Raw genomic sequence first — 14720 nt, forward strand, 5'->3', positions numbered from 1 at the left:
AGTAAAATATGGAGAGTAATTCATTATTATTTATGGTTATTTACAGCGCCATCATATGCTGCAGCGCTGTATGTGGAAAGGAAGATTTCTATTTCTCTGTTACAGCCTATGTGTGTGATCTGTTGGTGAAAGAAGTAAAACCAGTAAAACCTTCGGCTTAGTTTATTGATCACCAAAACTGACATTAAAGCGTTCATTTTCAGGAGATATAAAAATCCCAGTTCCCCTAGCATATCATTACTTAACAAACCCAGTAAGCTGATGGGGGAATATCTATAAAACATATCTATGGACCTCCAAAAGATGTGTAGGACTGGTCATTATTGGGAGGTTAATAATACTGGCTAAATAATGACCATTAGCTTGTTATGGAACAAAATGTATTCAAATCACAATCATACACATATTTGTTTTTAGCCAAAATAACACATTGTACAGGGCTGCGAAATATGATGGTGCCTACAATAATCTTATACCTATATATAATGTATTCTAGTTTGTTTAGCCATGACTACTAATTATTTACATATGGCTACTAGATTTTCCTAAAGTTTCATATATAAATGCTCTATAAAAATGTTCAATTCCAAAATAAATTCAGTATATAAAGTGTTCATTCTGAAATGCTGTATTTAAATAAGGCTCTCCCTGGCTTTAAGCCAGCTCCTAAATTTCTATGTCTGGCTTCTATCGTCTATAAAAAAAGAGGTCCTGCCTTCATTTTATTGTCCCTCTGCTACCAGATCTCTACTCTACAGCATCTTATCCCGAGTTCCATCACAATTCTGTAATTGCCCTCTCCTCCTTGGTTGCCTTGCACTTGCCTCCTCCCTCCTCTCCCTCCTCTCTGCTCTCCCTCCCTCCCCTCCCATGCCTTGTAGTCAGCGTCCCTGCCGAGATACAGCCAATAGGAGGACGGGACAGTTCCGATGGCTACTTGGATGTCCTCTGCCGGTGATCAGGATCTCATCTCTGGACATAGTAGAGACATGGAGATGCCGGACAGCCTGCATGGAGATTGCACTCTCTACTACATACAAGAGCCAGAGACCGGGAGATTGTATAAGAGAGGGAAACTCCTGGGGAAGGTAAGATACTACTTTAAGGGGCTTTAAGAATCACACTGCATCACTTTAATTATTAATATATATATATATATGCAAACCTAGAAGATCAGAGGCTTAGATGTAACCTAAGGAAGTTTGACTTTACTGAGCGTGTTGTGGATAAGTGGAACAGCCTCCCAGCAGAAGTTGTAGATGTTAACACAGTAAGGGAATTTAAACATGCATAGCATAGGCATATGGCTACGTCTTTAAAGCAGGAAAACACTGGGCAGATTAAATGGACCGAATATTCTTATCTGCTGTCAAATTCTATGTTAATATATATAAAAAATAATAAATATAATAATAATAATAATAAATATATAATAAAAAAAGCCACTTTGTTTTTCTAATAAAGGATACTTGGTATAAATCAAGACGTGTCCTAATCGTATACAGTGTTTCTTCTATTATTTGGCTCTCGGGAGTCTGTATTTTTTATATATTTTGCTCTGTTTTACAAACAAGCTGCTTTTACACTAGACCACATTCCTTGGAGGGAGGTGAATGTGTTTGATCATATCTCACGTGATAAATAGCTGTGTTAATGAGTACGTTTTGCCCTGACAGCAGACAATCGGGTTTGCGGAATGAAGTTAGTCATTGAGAAGAATATGCCTGTGTTATGTGTCATCTGGCTGGGGTCAATTATGAATTTGCATTTGTCACTAATGTTATTTCGTGTCTTCGAACCTCAGGGTGCTTTTGGGAGGTGCTACAAATTCACAGATGTGTCCAGTAGGCAAGTGTTTGCTGTGAAGATGATCTCACATATGAGAAGAAATCAAATACAACACAGAGGCGGGGTGAGGCTTAAATAAGTTCAAACAAAGTTATTTTAACTCCTACGTAGCACGCAGAATAAGAGGTAGCATGATACTGCCCTCTGCAAAGGAACATGTGAAAGGTGCATAGATGTTTATGTTTTGATGGTCTATATATAAATTTGCATTTGGAGGCGGGTCATTGTCCATTAATACATAGCCATCAATGGCCATGTAATCAGAATTGTTTAGAAGATATTGTTTAAAAATGTATAAACTTCTTCTCACTAATCTCCAATCAGCATTGTCCTTAGCATTCATCCTCCAATCTTATAGGGAATGGCTATAAGAGGTAGAGGTATTGGTGCACTGTTCAGTGAAGTAAGTGGTTAAGAAGGTGACCATGTCCATACACCCAGTCTGCCATTTCCCCCTTCTGGGACAGCACTGCCATTGGGGATATGCAACCATTTTCATCCTTTCTGAACAAGAAAGGATGCAACCATTTTCATCCTTTCTTGTTCAGAAGACCAGCAGGAGCGCTGGATCTTCTTTTAGAAACCCCCACCCCCTGGCCAAAGTGGAGAATAGCCCACTACCACCACCAAAAGCCAAGTTTTCAGGGACCCAGCTGCACTTTGGGATTTCCAGTCCATGCAAGCATTCATACAAATGATGCAGGGACAGGTCCATAAGTACAAAACATACCCAGTGCCATGTGTCTAGATCCCACCATTCTCTGGGGACCCCAACACACTTCCCTTCTCAGCCCTAAGGTTGAAGGACCAAGTGTTTCTCTCTCTCAAAGGTACTGATCTTGATCTTGGCCAAAAGACCAAAAAACGATGCTGGCTGATGCTGTATTAAAATTAATGTGGCCAGTTTTCATGATTAGGTGGCACATTATGTTGAAATGGGGTAGTCACTTCATTACATTTAATATTAGTACGATTGAAAAGCTGTCTTTTGTTTTTACGATTGTATAGTTATGTATCACCGTGACATATTTCTTTTAGGTTGAGAAAGAGATTGAAGTTCACAGTCAACTGAAGCATAAAAACATTGTAAGGTTTTATCACCACTTTCAAGACCAAAAGTACATGTACATGGTGCTGGAATATTGCAGACACAAGGTTTGTTATGAAATGTTCTTATGTCCCTAGATAGTTATACTGTCTTAAAGAATATTAATATTATATTGATGTTGGGATATCATCTGTGTTCTCATGAATGCTGCTTTGTATGCTTACCATACTTACCACATGTTCAAATGTTTTTTGATAGGGTGCTTTAAACCGTGCCCTGGGTTTATACTCCTACACTCTAGAGAGCTTTTGGATGAAAATGCTGTCACTTTATGACAAATGTTCAAACACCTAATAAAATATCCTTTCCCTCCGCAGTCTCTAGCTCACATCCTGAGGGTCCGTAAACTTATGACCGAACCTGAGGTCCGATACTACATGAAGCAAATAGGACAAGGGCTGCACCACTTGCACCAGCAGGGCATTATCCACAGAGACCTAAAGCTAAGTGAGTGGCATACATTGTGCTGCCGTGTATTAATCATGTATGATCGTACTTTCTCTTGGCTGCCATGTACGTTGGCAATGAGAAAGAAAGCTGTTCACCAGACTCACTGAAGCCCTATCTAATTTTCTATGAGACAGTGATGAAAAGGTCCCTGTATAATTCAGACACAGTCTGGTGCCAGAAATAGGACATTTCAATGACAGATCCAAACCTGGCACTTCCATCCCCTCAGCTATCAACATTTATCTTTATGTACATCTTTCAGTGGAAATCTTCCTCACTTACTCAATCCCAAAGATGGACAGATGAGGATGAGAACCCAGGTATTTTATGGGCAATCTGGCAAAGGTTGCAATTGAAGATAATCATGGGTGGTCCTTGGCATATATCATATGTCAGCAGATGGGACATCGGTTTACTTAACCGGCAAACTTAAGTCTACGCAACACGTGATAACTTCTGTTTTACAAAGTCACCCCTGCCTCCCTTATTGTAATCATTCATACTCAGTCTAACTCATTCTTAGTCATTAAAACTAATTTGTATCAATTCATATCTTTTCAAAGATCAGAAACTTTTTCACATGGAACTGTTTGTGTGGTCTATTTGACTTTTCTCCTAATAATATAATTTAATCGTAAGAATGATACCATATTCTGCAGGTTTGGGCAGTTACGTGTAAGAAATAGCTGGCTCTCAACACGACTACCCCTGTGGTGAACCCTCCGTCCCTTGCTGCACGCTGCTAGACATTTCAGAAATTCTACTTCCAGTTAAAAATATAGATCTCAGACAGGATTACTTAGTGTAGCTGTTTCTGGCTGGAGCTCCGGGGGACTTGCATGTCAGCTATTCTAGCGTTGTCCAGCTACTCTGTCTGCAGATCATGGGAAATCCTATTATTATGATCATTCATTTACATGAATTCAGTAGCCCTGCACAATGGGTTATAGGGGCTATAACAAAAATAAGCAGAGAGAGGTAGGTGTGTAGGGCCCTGGTGGTTAGACCCTATATGATGCTGAACACAATACTATATGTGTATGCACACAGATATTTATGCGTACATGTATAGCATACACAGCAAAAGAAGGAAAGACCTCCAAGAAGATGGCTGACAAAACTTCTAATTCTATCTATACCATGGGTTGCAGAAACTGCTTGCTAACATGTAGATACTGACTATTGCTTGAAACGTGTATGTCAGATATACAGACAGAAACTACTAATATGCTAGGGTGTATGCAAGCAGTTGTCTTAGTAAGACAACATAAGATAATGAAGACTTTTATATGTCCCTCTGGGTTTACAATGAATTGTCTGTTTTTGGTACTTTATTAGGCAACTTTTTCATCGCTAAAAACATGGTGGTCAAAATTGGGGACTTTGGTTTGGCAACCACAGTGGACCAGTGTGAAAAAATCCCAGGGTAAGAACTTGTATCACCTCTTGTGAAATGTGCTTGTGACATAAAAATTTTTAGCATTGTACAATGGACCTCTTTTTTCTATCTAGTGTTATATGTGGGACCCCTAACTACCTCTCGCCTGAAGTTCTGTCCAAGGACGGTCATTCATTTAAATCAGACATCTGGGCCCTTGGATGCATAATGTAAGAAACTCAAATGCATTTTCTTCTAACCTGTTTCTTGTATTTCTGATTGTGTAGTGTGGGTACTGAAGGTTTACTTTCCAGTAGCATGTCTATATTTTTGCACGTATTATCTCGCAGACCTCCGTGACTGTTAAGCGTTGGGTATCGTTTGCCATAAGTGGCAGGGATACAGACAAGGTATGGCAGTGGAGTGGTCTTGATATCCTATAACACTGGGCTGCTGTAATAAACACCAGTGCTATTTATGAATGAGATTGCGTGTTTATACTGAATTTTAACAGGATCACTAGGACATCTAGTGGTTGTATTAGTAAAGAGCATTGTAGAATGCTCTGTGTAAGTAGGTGTAGAACTTACGCTGACATCTATTTAAACCAATTGCCATGATACGGATTTAGTGCAAATACCAGAGAGAAAAATAAAGAGTCAGAGTCAGAGGTACGCACCAACTGACCTGAGCTTGCACTCTCCATTTTGCAAATTATCGTATACATAAGCACACACACAAGTGTTTTTAAGGTTTCTGTTGCTGCTCTTCCCTTTTTATATAGATCCTGTTATAACATGATAACCGATACATATATATATTGACATGGAGAAGACTTTTCTATGTTCCATCTCATTTGAACCTTTTTATTGTATCTTGTGTGAGCTGAATAATTTTTGTCCTGTGATAACAAGTGTAAGATAACAGTGACCCATAGAAATAGTCCTTTATGTCATAAGTTTCCATCTTGCTGCAGGTATACACTTCTGACTGGATACTCCCCGTTCAGAGCACGTTCGCACAAGGAGATGTACTATTTTATCCAGGAAGGATTTTTTCCAGTGCCCACTCACATATCTCTCAGTGCAAGAGGGCTCATAATTTCTCTACTTGCGAGTTGCCCAGATGAAAGGCCGTGTCTGGAGGAGGTTCTTGGACATGACTTCTTTATCCAGGTGCACCACACATACTCTTAGGATTAGGTGAACTAAGTATTGAGAAGGAGAATATCTCAGCTTTATTTTCAAGATGATGAGTTGGGTCCTTGGAATAGGTTTCACTCTACTTTCATGTTTTACTGACTCAAACTTTCCATGTTCAGGAAATATCATTGTCTTTATGAGGCAGAATTCTTTTTGGACACTCTGACGTAACCTCAACCTCCCAGTGCCCTGTAGAGGGTTTCTTTGTGAGACATTCTTCAGGAGAGTGAAGCCTTCTCCTTAATGTAATACAGTAGCTTGTGAAGCAGCTAGAGTGCCACTGGACCATGGCTAGGATAGATCCTCTTGTTACCTCTTAAACCCTTTCCCACTTTTTATTTTCCTAATGCTAGTCTACAGGATTAGGCCATAGGCAAAAAATAATTTCTCATCTCCCTTCCAGGTACATATTGGTAAGCAAAAGTTAGGCATTCTCTATATAGATTAAGAAGGCTAATACATGTTTTCCCTTTTCATTAGGGGTTTACCCCAGAGAGATTATCATCCACAACTTGCCATTCACCTCCTTCCTTCACATTATCTAACCATCTCACTAGACTCTTCAGGAAAGCAGCCAAGGTTCTGTTCAGAGGAGTGTTTCAGAAACCCATGTGTTCAGGTAGGTGGTGCATAATTAGGGAAATTATGGTTGATTCATGGAATTTGTCATCAGATCAGCTTTGATCTTAGTTCCAATTGCATGTGTCTGAACAATCATGTAGACTCAGAGAGCAGGAAGTTCAGATGAAATAGTACATACATACATATACATATATGCATCAACAGTTCACTTTATGTCTACTCATCTCAATACCCTGCTCTCTTGGTCTATATATATATATTAATAATCGATTAGTTGGCCGATTATTTTTTCAATTAATCGATTAATCGGATAAAAAATGCAATTTTTTTTTATTTAAAATAATGTAATAAAATACGTACAATTTACACTTTCATCTCTTTATTGCAATGGCCTCTCGCTATTCACCTTCTTATTTTACTGACATAATAATAAAAGCTACAAGAACCCAAACACAGTGTACAAAGTTATTAGTAAATATTAATTCATATGTTAACTATTTTTCATATTTAATAAAAACTGAGAAAAAAGCCTTGTTTATATTTTCTTTTATTTACCAAACTGCCCCCAGTTATGCACATCTGACCCCCAGCTTGCCACTCTGCCCCATATATGCCTTATACCTCTTATATGCCAGAGATTCCACTGTGCCCCCGATATGCCTTATACTCCTTATATGCCAGTGATATGCAGCTGTGCCCCCGATATACCTTTTACCCCCAGATATGTCTTATGCCCCCCTGATATGCCTTATAACTTCCAATATGCCATTCGCCCCCATTTATGCCTTATACCTCCCTATATGCCACTGTGCACCCTGATATGCCACTCCGCTACCCATAAATGCCCTGCACCACCCTGAAATTCTCCCGGATTCACCACTCTGCCTCCCCCAGATATGCCACTCTGAAATTCATTATACCCCCATACACCACTCTACCTCCCCTATACACCACTCTAACTCCCCCAGATATGCCTCCCTGAAATTCATTATACCCCTCATACACCACTATAACTCACCCATACACCACTCTGCCTCCTCCCATACACCACTCTGCCTCCTCCCCCCTCCCATACACCACTCTGCCTCCTCCCCCCTCCCATACACCACTGCCTGCTCCCCCTCCCATACACCACTCTGCCTCCTCCCCCCCTCCCATACTCCACTCTGCCTCCTCCCATACTCCACTTTGCCTCCTCCCCCCTCCCATACACCACTTTGCCTCCTCCCCCCTCCCATACACCACTCTGGCTCCTCCCCCTCCCATACACCACTCTGGCTCCTCCCCCCTCCCATACACCACTCTGGCTCCCCCCCTCCCATACACCACTCTGCCTCCTCCCCCTCCCATACTCCACTCTGCCTCCTCCCCCCTTCCATACTCCACTCTGCCTCCTGTCAGCAACGGAGGTTCATAAGACACAAGGGAGCCGGGTAGAGAGGCAGAGTGGCGTATGGGAGGGGGAGGAGCCAGAGTGGTGTATGGGAGGGTGGCTCCCATACACCCCTCTGACTCCTCCCCCCTCCCATGCACCACTCTGCCTCTCTCCCGACTCCCTGGTATTTTGTGAACCGCCGTTGGGGTGTATGGGAGGGGTCAGAGGGGTGTATGGGAGGGGGGAGAGAGACGGAAGTGAGAGACCGGTCGACAGTGAGGGGAATCCAGGTCCCCTGCAGCGTTGCGGGGGATCTGGATTCTAGTGTTATAATCCGATCTCTGTTTGAGGTCGGATTATATAAGGATAATAATCGGATTATATATAGGATCGATTCGACTAATCGATAATGAAAATCGTTGACAATGATTTTCAATATCGATTATTGATTTTATCGATTAGTTGTTTCAGCCCTAATATATATATATATATATATATATATATATATATATATATATATATGGATCTTAATGCAGATGCATTGCTTACTTATTTTAACCTTTGTGTGGGAGACACAGCTATTTGTTGACAACCTGGTCTTTCCTCCTTCATGACTGATACAGTGTAACAGCACTTAAACCGACTTCTATTACATTGACGTTGCAAGAAGGATCACTAATCCCTCAGGCTAGATACTGTACTGCTGTATATTCTTTAACTCTCAAATATTAATAATTATTTATGTTTTTCACACAGATTGCAGTAAAGGACATGAAAATGCTGTGGCCCTCCCCACACATACCCAGGTATCCGTGAGCACTGACCAGATCTATGAGGTATGCAGTGGATGTCATTAAGCCATGTATGCTGTAGGGAGTCAGCAGTATGCCACATATATCCAGATATGTACATGTGTTTTTCTCAGAGAGAAGATCAAGCAGATGATTGCATCAAAACATGTACTGAATCACTGAATATCTTGATTAACGGAAGAATGAGCCACAGGAGCAGGTCGGCCTCAACGAGTGAGCTCCATGATTATCAGTGGGATAACATAAATAATGCCTAATGGGGCTTAAAGTGGTAGACACTGGGACAAGGGGCCTAGCTCTGCATTGATGCCAGAAAGTTACACACTTATGATGCTCAAAATTGTGTTTTCCATGGAGATACCAACAGAAGTATTAGTATGCAAAAACACAAGTTTTTTTAAAAATAAGCGTATAAAAAAATCCTTTGATATCATGAAACACCTACTGGTTTAATGCCACCCCGTAGAATTAATTCCATTGATTCTTTGATATTTTTGAATATATTAATGTAAAGAGGGGATGGTAGGAAAGGATTGGTGAATTACTTTAATAAAATGTTTGTATCTTCGATTTCTAAAAGAAGTTCCTGGCGACAACTTGGTAGAAGATGTGACTCGTGTACTGCAGAGATGCCTAGACAATATAACACCAGGTGAAGAAAGAACCTTATTAAGTGTCATTGTTGTACAGTACTTTGGAATACCAAGGCGTATAAGTAGCTATATTATTAACTTATGCTTTGGTTCGTGCTTCAGAGAGGCAGAGAGGTGCTTAAATGAGCTGCTTGATCATTTAAAATGAAAGTATGCTGTTGATGCTTAAGCCCTTAGTGGTAATCAATCCTTCGATTTTATATCCTCCATCGTTCACTTTAAAGGTGCTGAAAGAATAAGAGAAGGATTCTACAAGTATGACCAGCTTCCCCAGGCCTAAAAAAACCTAATGTCAGCCAACTAGTTCGGATCTGGAATTAACATAACAACAGACACACGTTCATACAATTAAATGTGATTTAATATGTCGAAAGATATCAAAATTATTTACTTAGCTTCTGTTGGTGTGAGAAGAATGGGGGAAATCCCTTGTCAGCATCAGCCAACACCCACTATCGTGAGTACAGAATGGCTGGAGACAAATATGCGGTCAGACGTTCCAGAAGAGCTTCAGATTAATAACTGTGCAACATGTCTTTGTATGCAGATAGGGCTGTAGCAGCGCAGTCTTCTCTGGGTGGACTGTTGTCCAAGATCCAGCAAGTACAGTGCGCAAACACTATGCAAGTACTATGTAACACTATGTGTGCCAAGAAACCAGTAAAGCAAGGAGAAAAATGAGCACAGCTACATGAGCACTAAAGAACCACTGAAAAAGAACAGCCTCATCACATGATACCAGAACATGCAAAGTCTGCCTTTTGAGAGCACAACCAGTGGGATTGCTGAATGTCAATGAGCAGGGTTGACCACTGACTTTTTTTTTTTATTATTTATACCACAGCAGTTGGACGTGTACAAAGAATTAATTAAATATCAGTCCATTTAAAGAAAAAGCAAGTCTGGTGCTAAATGTGGAATCTGTTTTTTATAGATACAGTCCAGCTTATCTAAAGAAGAGCATTGTATTGAGTTACTTGGGTAGTGGGGATATTTCGTCCATTCCTTGTATGTATGTTTCCCAAATGTTTCTCTTCTCCTGTAGTATTATAAATAACCTTCAAATAAACCTCTGATATTTTTACTCTCCATCGCCTAGGTTTTCTGGATGTTAAAGAACAGGTTTTGTGCCCTATTCTCTGGGTAACCAAGTGGGTGGATTATTCTAATAAGTACGGATTTGGATACCAGCTATCTGATGGCTGTTCTGGTGTCCTCCTAGGAGATGGCACACACATAGCCCTCTCTCCACATCTAGAGTAAGTACTCCAGTCCCCTTTTTTCATTGTTGAAAAAACATGCCATCCATTCAGCATTGGCTTGTGTGTAGGGGTAGAAGGTCTTTGTTCACAAAATTGGTAAATGTTTTGGATTAAGTGATATAATTTTTTTACTCGATATTATTAATGCTATTTCTTATGCAAATAAGCCTCCAATGCAACAATTTCCCAACTACACATAGACTGTATAAGGATTGAAATTACTTTGAACCTTATCTTAGAATCAATACACCTGTATAGTTGACTGAGGCTTTTTGCCAACGTGCTACAAGATTTACCATCTAGAACCAGATATTTGAGCATAAGAAAGATATAAAGAACTTAATGTATGGATATAATCAGCAACATATATGTGTTGGACTTCCCTAGCCCTAGCATAGATATTTTTTTTTACCAAGCTAATTCAATTTCTGTGTCCATGTTTTAGAAAAGTTTGTTATTCTACCACCTCGAGAGAACACATCACTTTCCCAGAGTGGAGTCCTCCATGCAAGTTGGAGGGAAAAATGCAAATTCTGCGTTTTTTCTCAGAATATATGCAGGAAAAAATCTTGGAGGTGAGTTGCATGGTGATGTATGGCATGGATCGGTTGCTACAAATATCTTGGGATATAGACAGAACATCCAATTTCTATCCTTTATGATGTTATTAATGTGTAACTGGAATATGCATGGGATGATGTATTAAAGAGGTCTTTTAGAAGGTCATAGAGGATTCACATTCAAGTCACATGGAGAAGTGTTCTATTGGTATCCTATTTACACAACCAAGTTCATGGACTACTTGGGTGTGAGTCGGTTGCCATTTGTGAAAGGATTGTACTTTTTGGGGGGGACTTCGCTTCCCTCTCTTATGCGCCGTATATGTGTATTTTTTATTATTATTATTTATCATTGTTTATTGTTTTATATAGCACCATCATATTCTGTAGTGCTGTACAATGGGTATACAGGGCATAACAAGTAGTAAATAACATAAACATTTGACTTACAGAAACAAAAGTTTAGGAGGGCCCTGGCTCTTTTATCTGTAGTTAAGGGTAAAAGAAGTAAAATTGTTAAGCACACCTAACAATAGGCATTGCATCCTTATTTTCTACATATATGGATACAACCTGCTGACTTCAATACATACGATTAAAATGGGCACCAGTTCTTCCAACACACACTTAAAGGTTCACTGAGAACAATTATTACATGGCAAAAAGGAATATTCACTAACCTGGGTGTGTGTAGAGTACATACATTTTAACTAACCATGGATGGTGAAGGGGCAATCTTGATGAGTTCTACTGTGATAACGGCTGAAATGACCATGTATAATGAAAGTCTAAATCAATGCATCATTGGGCTATACAATCAAGCTTCTGTACTGGAAACGTTACAAAAATAAATGCTGGCCTTTCTGAAGATGCCAATAGTTCACCCTATACCTGTAAAATACCATAACAACATATCGATCATAAAATGCAAGTACTAATTACTTCTTGCGGGATGTTGTATCATAAATAAAATGCTACCATTAACTGAGTCAGACGCGCATGAGCACATGAAGTCCGTCATAGGCCCATTCATGGATTCTTAAAAGCATTGTTAAAAGCTGTAATTATTTGACATCATTTGTATGTGTTTTATCGTGTAATGTACAACATTATAAAATATTGCACTTGTGTTTTATGTATTAGTTAGCATCACGTAGATATTATTCAGCCAAGCAAACTAGCTAAACTAGAAAAACATCTCTCTTTTGCAGGGTGGAGACCTGAGGGCTGCTCCCAGTCTCTATGTCAGGACATTGTGTCTCCTGAATTATCTGAAGACCGATCAAGCGCTTTTGATGCTTTTCAGCAATGGAACCTTGCAGGTAACTTCATCCAGATATACAAATGACCAGCTCTGGCCCTGCAGTTGGATGAAAGTGTGGATATTGCTCAAGGGACCAACCATGAAGTGCCATCCACCCTTATGGTTTCTACATTGGCTATTTTTTCCCAGGACAAATAATGTGTACCTGCTTTTGATGCGTAAATTGTTGGCGCTATATACATTTTAAGATAATAATGAATACATTTAAAAGGTATCCTGACGTATTTGGATGTATGAACTCAAATAATGGATAAACTTGCATGTGCATGTCCTCTATACGGAAGGGTAGCACTTCATGTGTTCTGGTCATCAGCAAGATGAAAAGTACTACCATGCAGTATGAGTAACTGGTTCCCTTCTGTGAATTTTTATATCCTCCATACTATGGAAGCGTTATTCACTAAAGTTTAGTAAACATGGGGAGGTTTGCTAAATATAATGTTACTGAGCAGGTATGACTCCTCCTTCCAGGAAAGGCCATGTGTTGTGTGACAACAACCCTTTGGTTTGTTATGGTTTTCTAGTGAAACTGATTTGTTTATATTTGATAGGTGAATTTTTATCATGACCGCACCAAGATAATCCTCAGTAGGACAGAGCAGAACCCTCTTTTCACCTTCATTGACCAAGACAGACAGGGCTGTACTGTTCCACTGGACTCTCTGCAACATGCCTGCCCTCTACTGATAATTGAACGCATGGAATACGCCCTTAAGATGCTGAACAGCCTGCAAGCGTCCTGAGCAGACTTTACTTACAATCGACACGCCATCTTTTTTACTGTCAACTGCACATTTCAATTGTGATTTACTACTCTTCACACTAGGCTGTGGATTATGGTATTACAGTATGTTTTGAAATTATGGGTGGGTAACCAACTGTATATCTTTTATAACTTCAGGTACTTTCTGCAAGGGAATATCATTTCAATGTGAGACAGCTTTTGCTATTAAAATCAACCCTGATATGTAGTTGACCATTGCAGTGATCCCCATTGCGCAATATTTGTATAAAGAAGTGATTGCACCTATAAGTACCCCTAAATAGAATGATGGGGTGCTGTGGTTGGAAAAGGGGGATGGGCAGAATTGGTCTCAACCTTCTCTCTCTATGCTTTGGCCATTTTAAGCAATCCTTGGACACTTCCTGTTTTCCTACTTTCATGCCATGTTTTTGTATGCCCTTTTATATTTTTTTTTTGTCTGTGAGAGTGTCAGGGACACCTGAAATGCAGCATACCAACACTTCATTCGTAAAGGCTTGGACTAATAAATATCCTATACATGACAGCTTCTATCCCTTTCTGCACCTATATGAAGAAAACTTTCAGGGTCATTTTTCAACAGCTGCATTTTCAAGGACATTTTTTGGCAGATTCCATACCCAGACAGGCGTTTTGGGCATCCCAGCCTGAGTATTAGAGTACTGGAGGACAGGAGAGACTGTATACGTCTATGGAGCCGTGCTTGCTGATCACAATGTATAATTTGTGTTTGGTACATCAAACACAGAAAAGGGGAGTCTTGATCAAACCAACATATGGTAAAAATGGCAAAGACCATATGGCATGTAGGGTACTAAAAAAAAAGTATGGGTTAAGTGGAAAAGGCCATAGGCAGAGTACCACATTAAGGCCTCTGTGCTTACACCATTAGACAGTTCTTATAGAGTCTACAGTCAGCATTTACAGCTCTATAATGCCAGCTATGAAGCCATAGCAAGTAGTCTAGTTTTCCGTCAATGGCCTCAAGAGTTTTAGGTCTCTAATCCTTTAGTGAATACACCCCTCTATGAATTCTGCATTGTTCTTGTAATAAAATATTGAATAAATTATGTTATTTATATGAAAGGAGCATTTTTTTTCTTTTTTGAATAAATTAAATAAGGGGTAAATACATTTATTATATACAAGACTTGGAATTACCTGACACACATCCACACCTATGCGTGAATGAAGTATATGTAGCATTGAACTCCAAAAGGCAGAAAAATAGTTGTATTCTGTGTTAGGAAAATTTGACCACCACCACATTCCCATATGTACAACATTAGGTGAGGTACTAAATCCTTACTTCATGATTAGCAATATTTATCCCTGTGGGGGTATATTTTAGGGATTAGTTCATTTTAGATGCAGACATTTTATATATAGTGCTGTAAAAAAGT

The 14720-nt window shown here is 39.6% G+C and overlaps 1 protein-coding gene across 1 annotated transcript; it reads left to right on the plus strand.

Annotated features, from left to right (window-relative positions):
* The first annotated feature begins 929 nt into the window (after positions 1-929).
* On the plus strand, positions 930-13297 carry LOC149289435 (serine/threonine-protein kinase PLK2-like). The gene is made up of 12 exons (XM_089490519.1): positions 930-1088; positions 1805-1912; positions 2887-3003; positions 3274-3403; positions 4745-4832; positions 4919-5014; positions 5761-5959; positions 6390-6399; positions 10508-10667; positions 11116-11245; positions 12442-12552; positions 13106-13297. Exons 1-12 carry the CDS (start codon positions 930-932, stop codon positions 13295-13297), a joined length of 1500 nt encoding a protein of 499 aa, XP_089346645.1.
* Positions 13298-14720: the final 1423 nt, after the last annotated feature.

Source organism: Sceloporus occidentalis, unplaced genomic scaffold, assembly GCF_023333645.1.
Source record: "Sceloporus occidentalis isolate IW3139 unplaced genomic scaffold, rSceOcc1.0.p SCAF_45, whole genome shotgun sequence".
Taxonomy (NCBI): Eukaryota; Metazoa; Chordata; class Lepidosauria; order Squamata; family Phrynosomatidae; genus Sceloporus; species Sceloporus occidentalis.

Excerpts from the sequence above, each read along its gene's own strand:
- LOC149289435 (XM_089490519.1), top strand. The coding sequence starts at position 930 with ATGGCTACTTGGATGTCCTCTGCCGGTGATCAGGATCTCATCTCTGGA. Across the intron at positions 3,004-3,273 it reads TGGAATATTGCAGACACAAG|TCTCTAGCTCACATCCTGAG; the intron begins GTTTGTTATGAA and ends TTCCCTCCGCAG. Across the intron at positions 11,246-12,441 it reads TGCAGGAAAAAATCTTGGAG|GGTGGAGACCTGAGGGCTGC; the intron begins GTGAGTTGCATG and ends TCTCTTTTGCAG.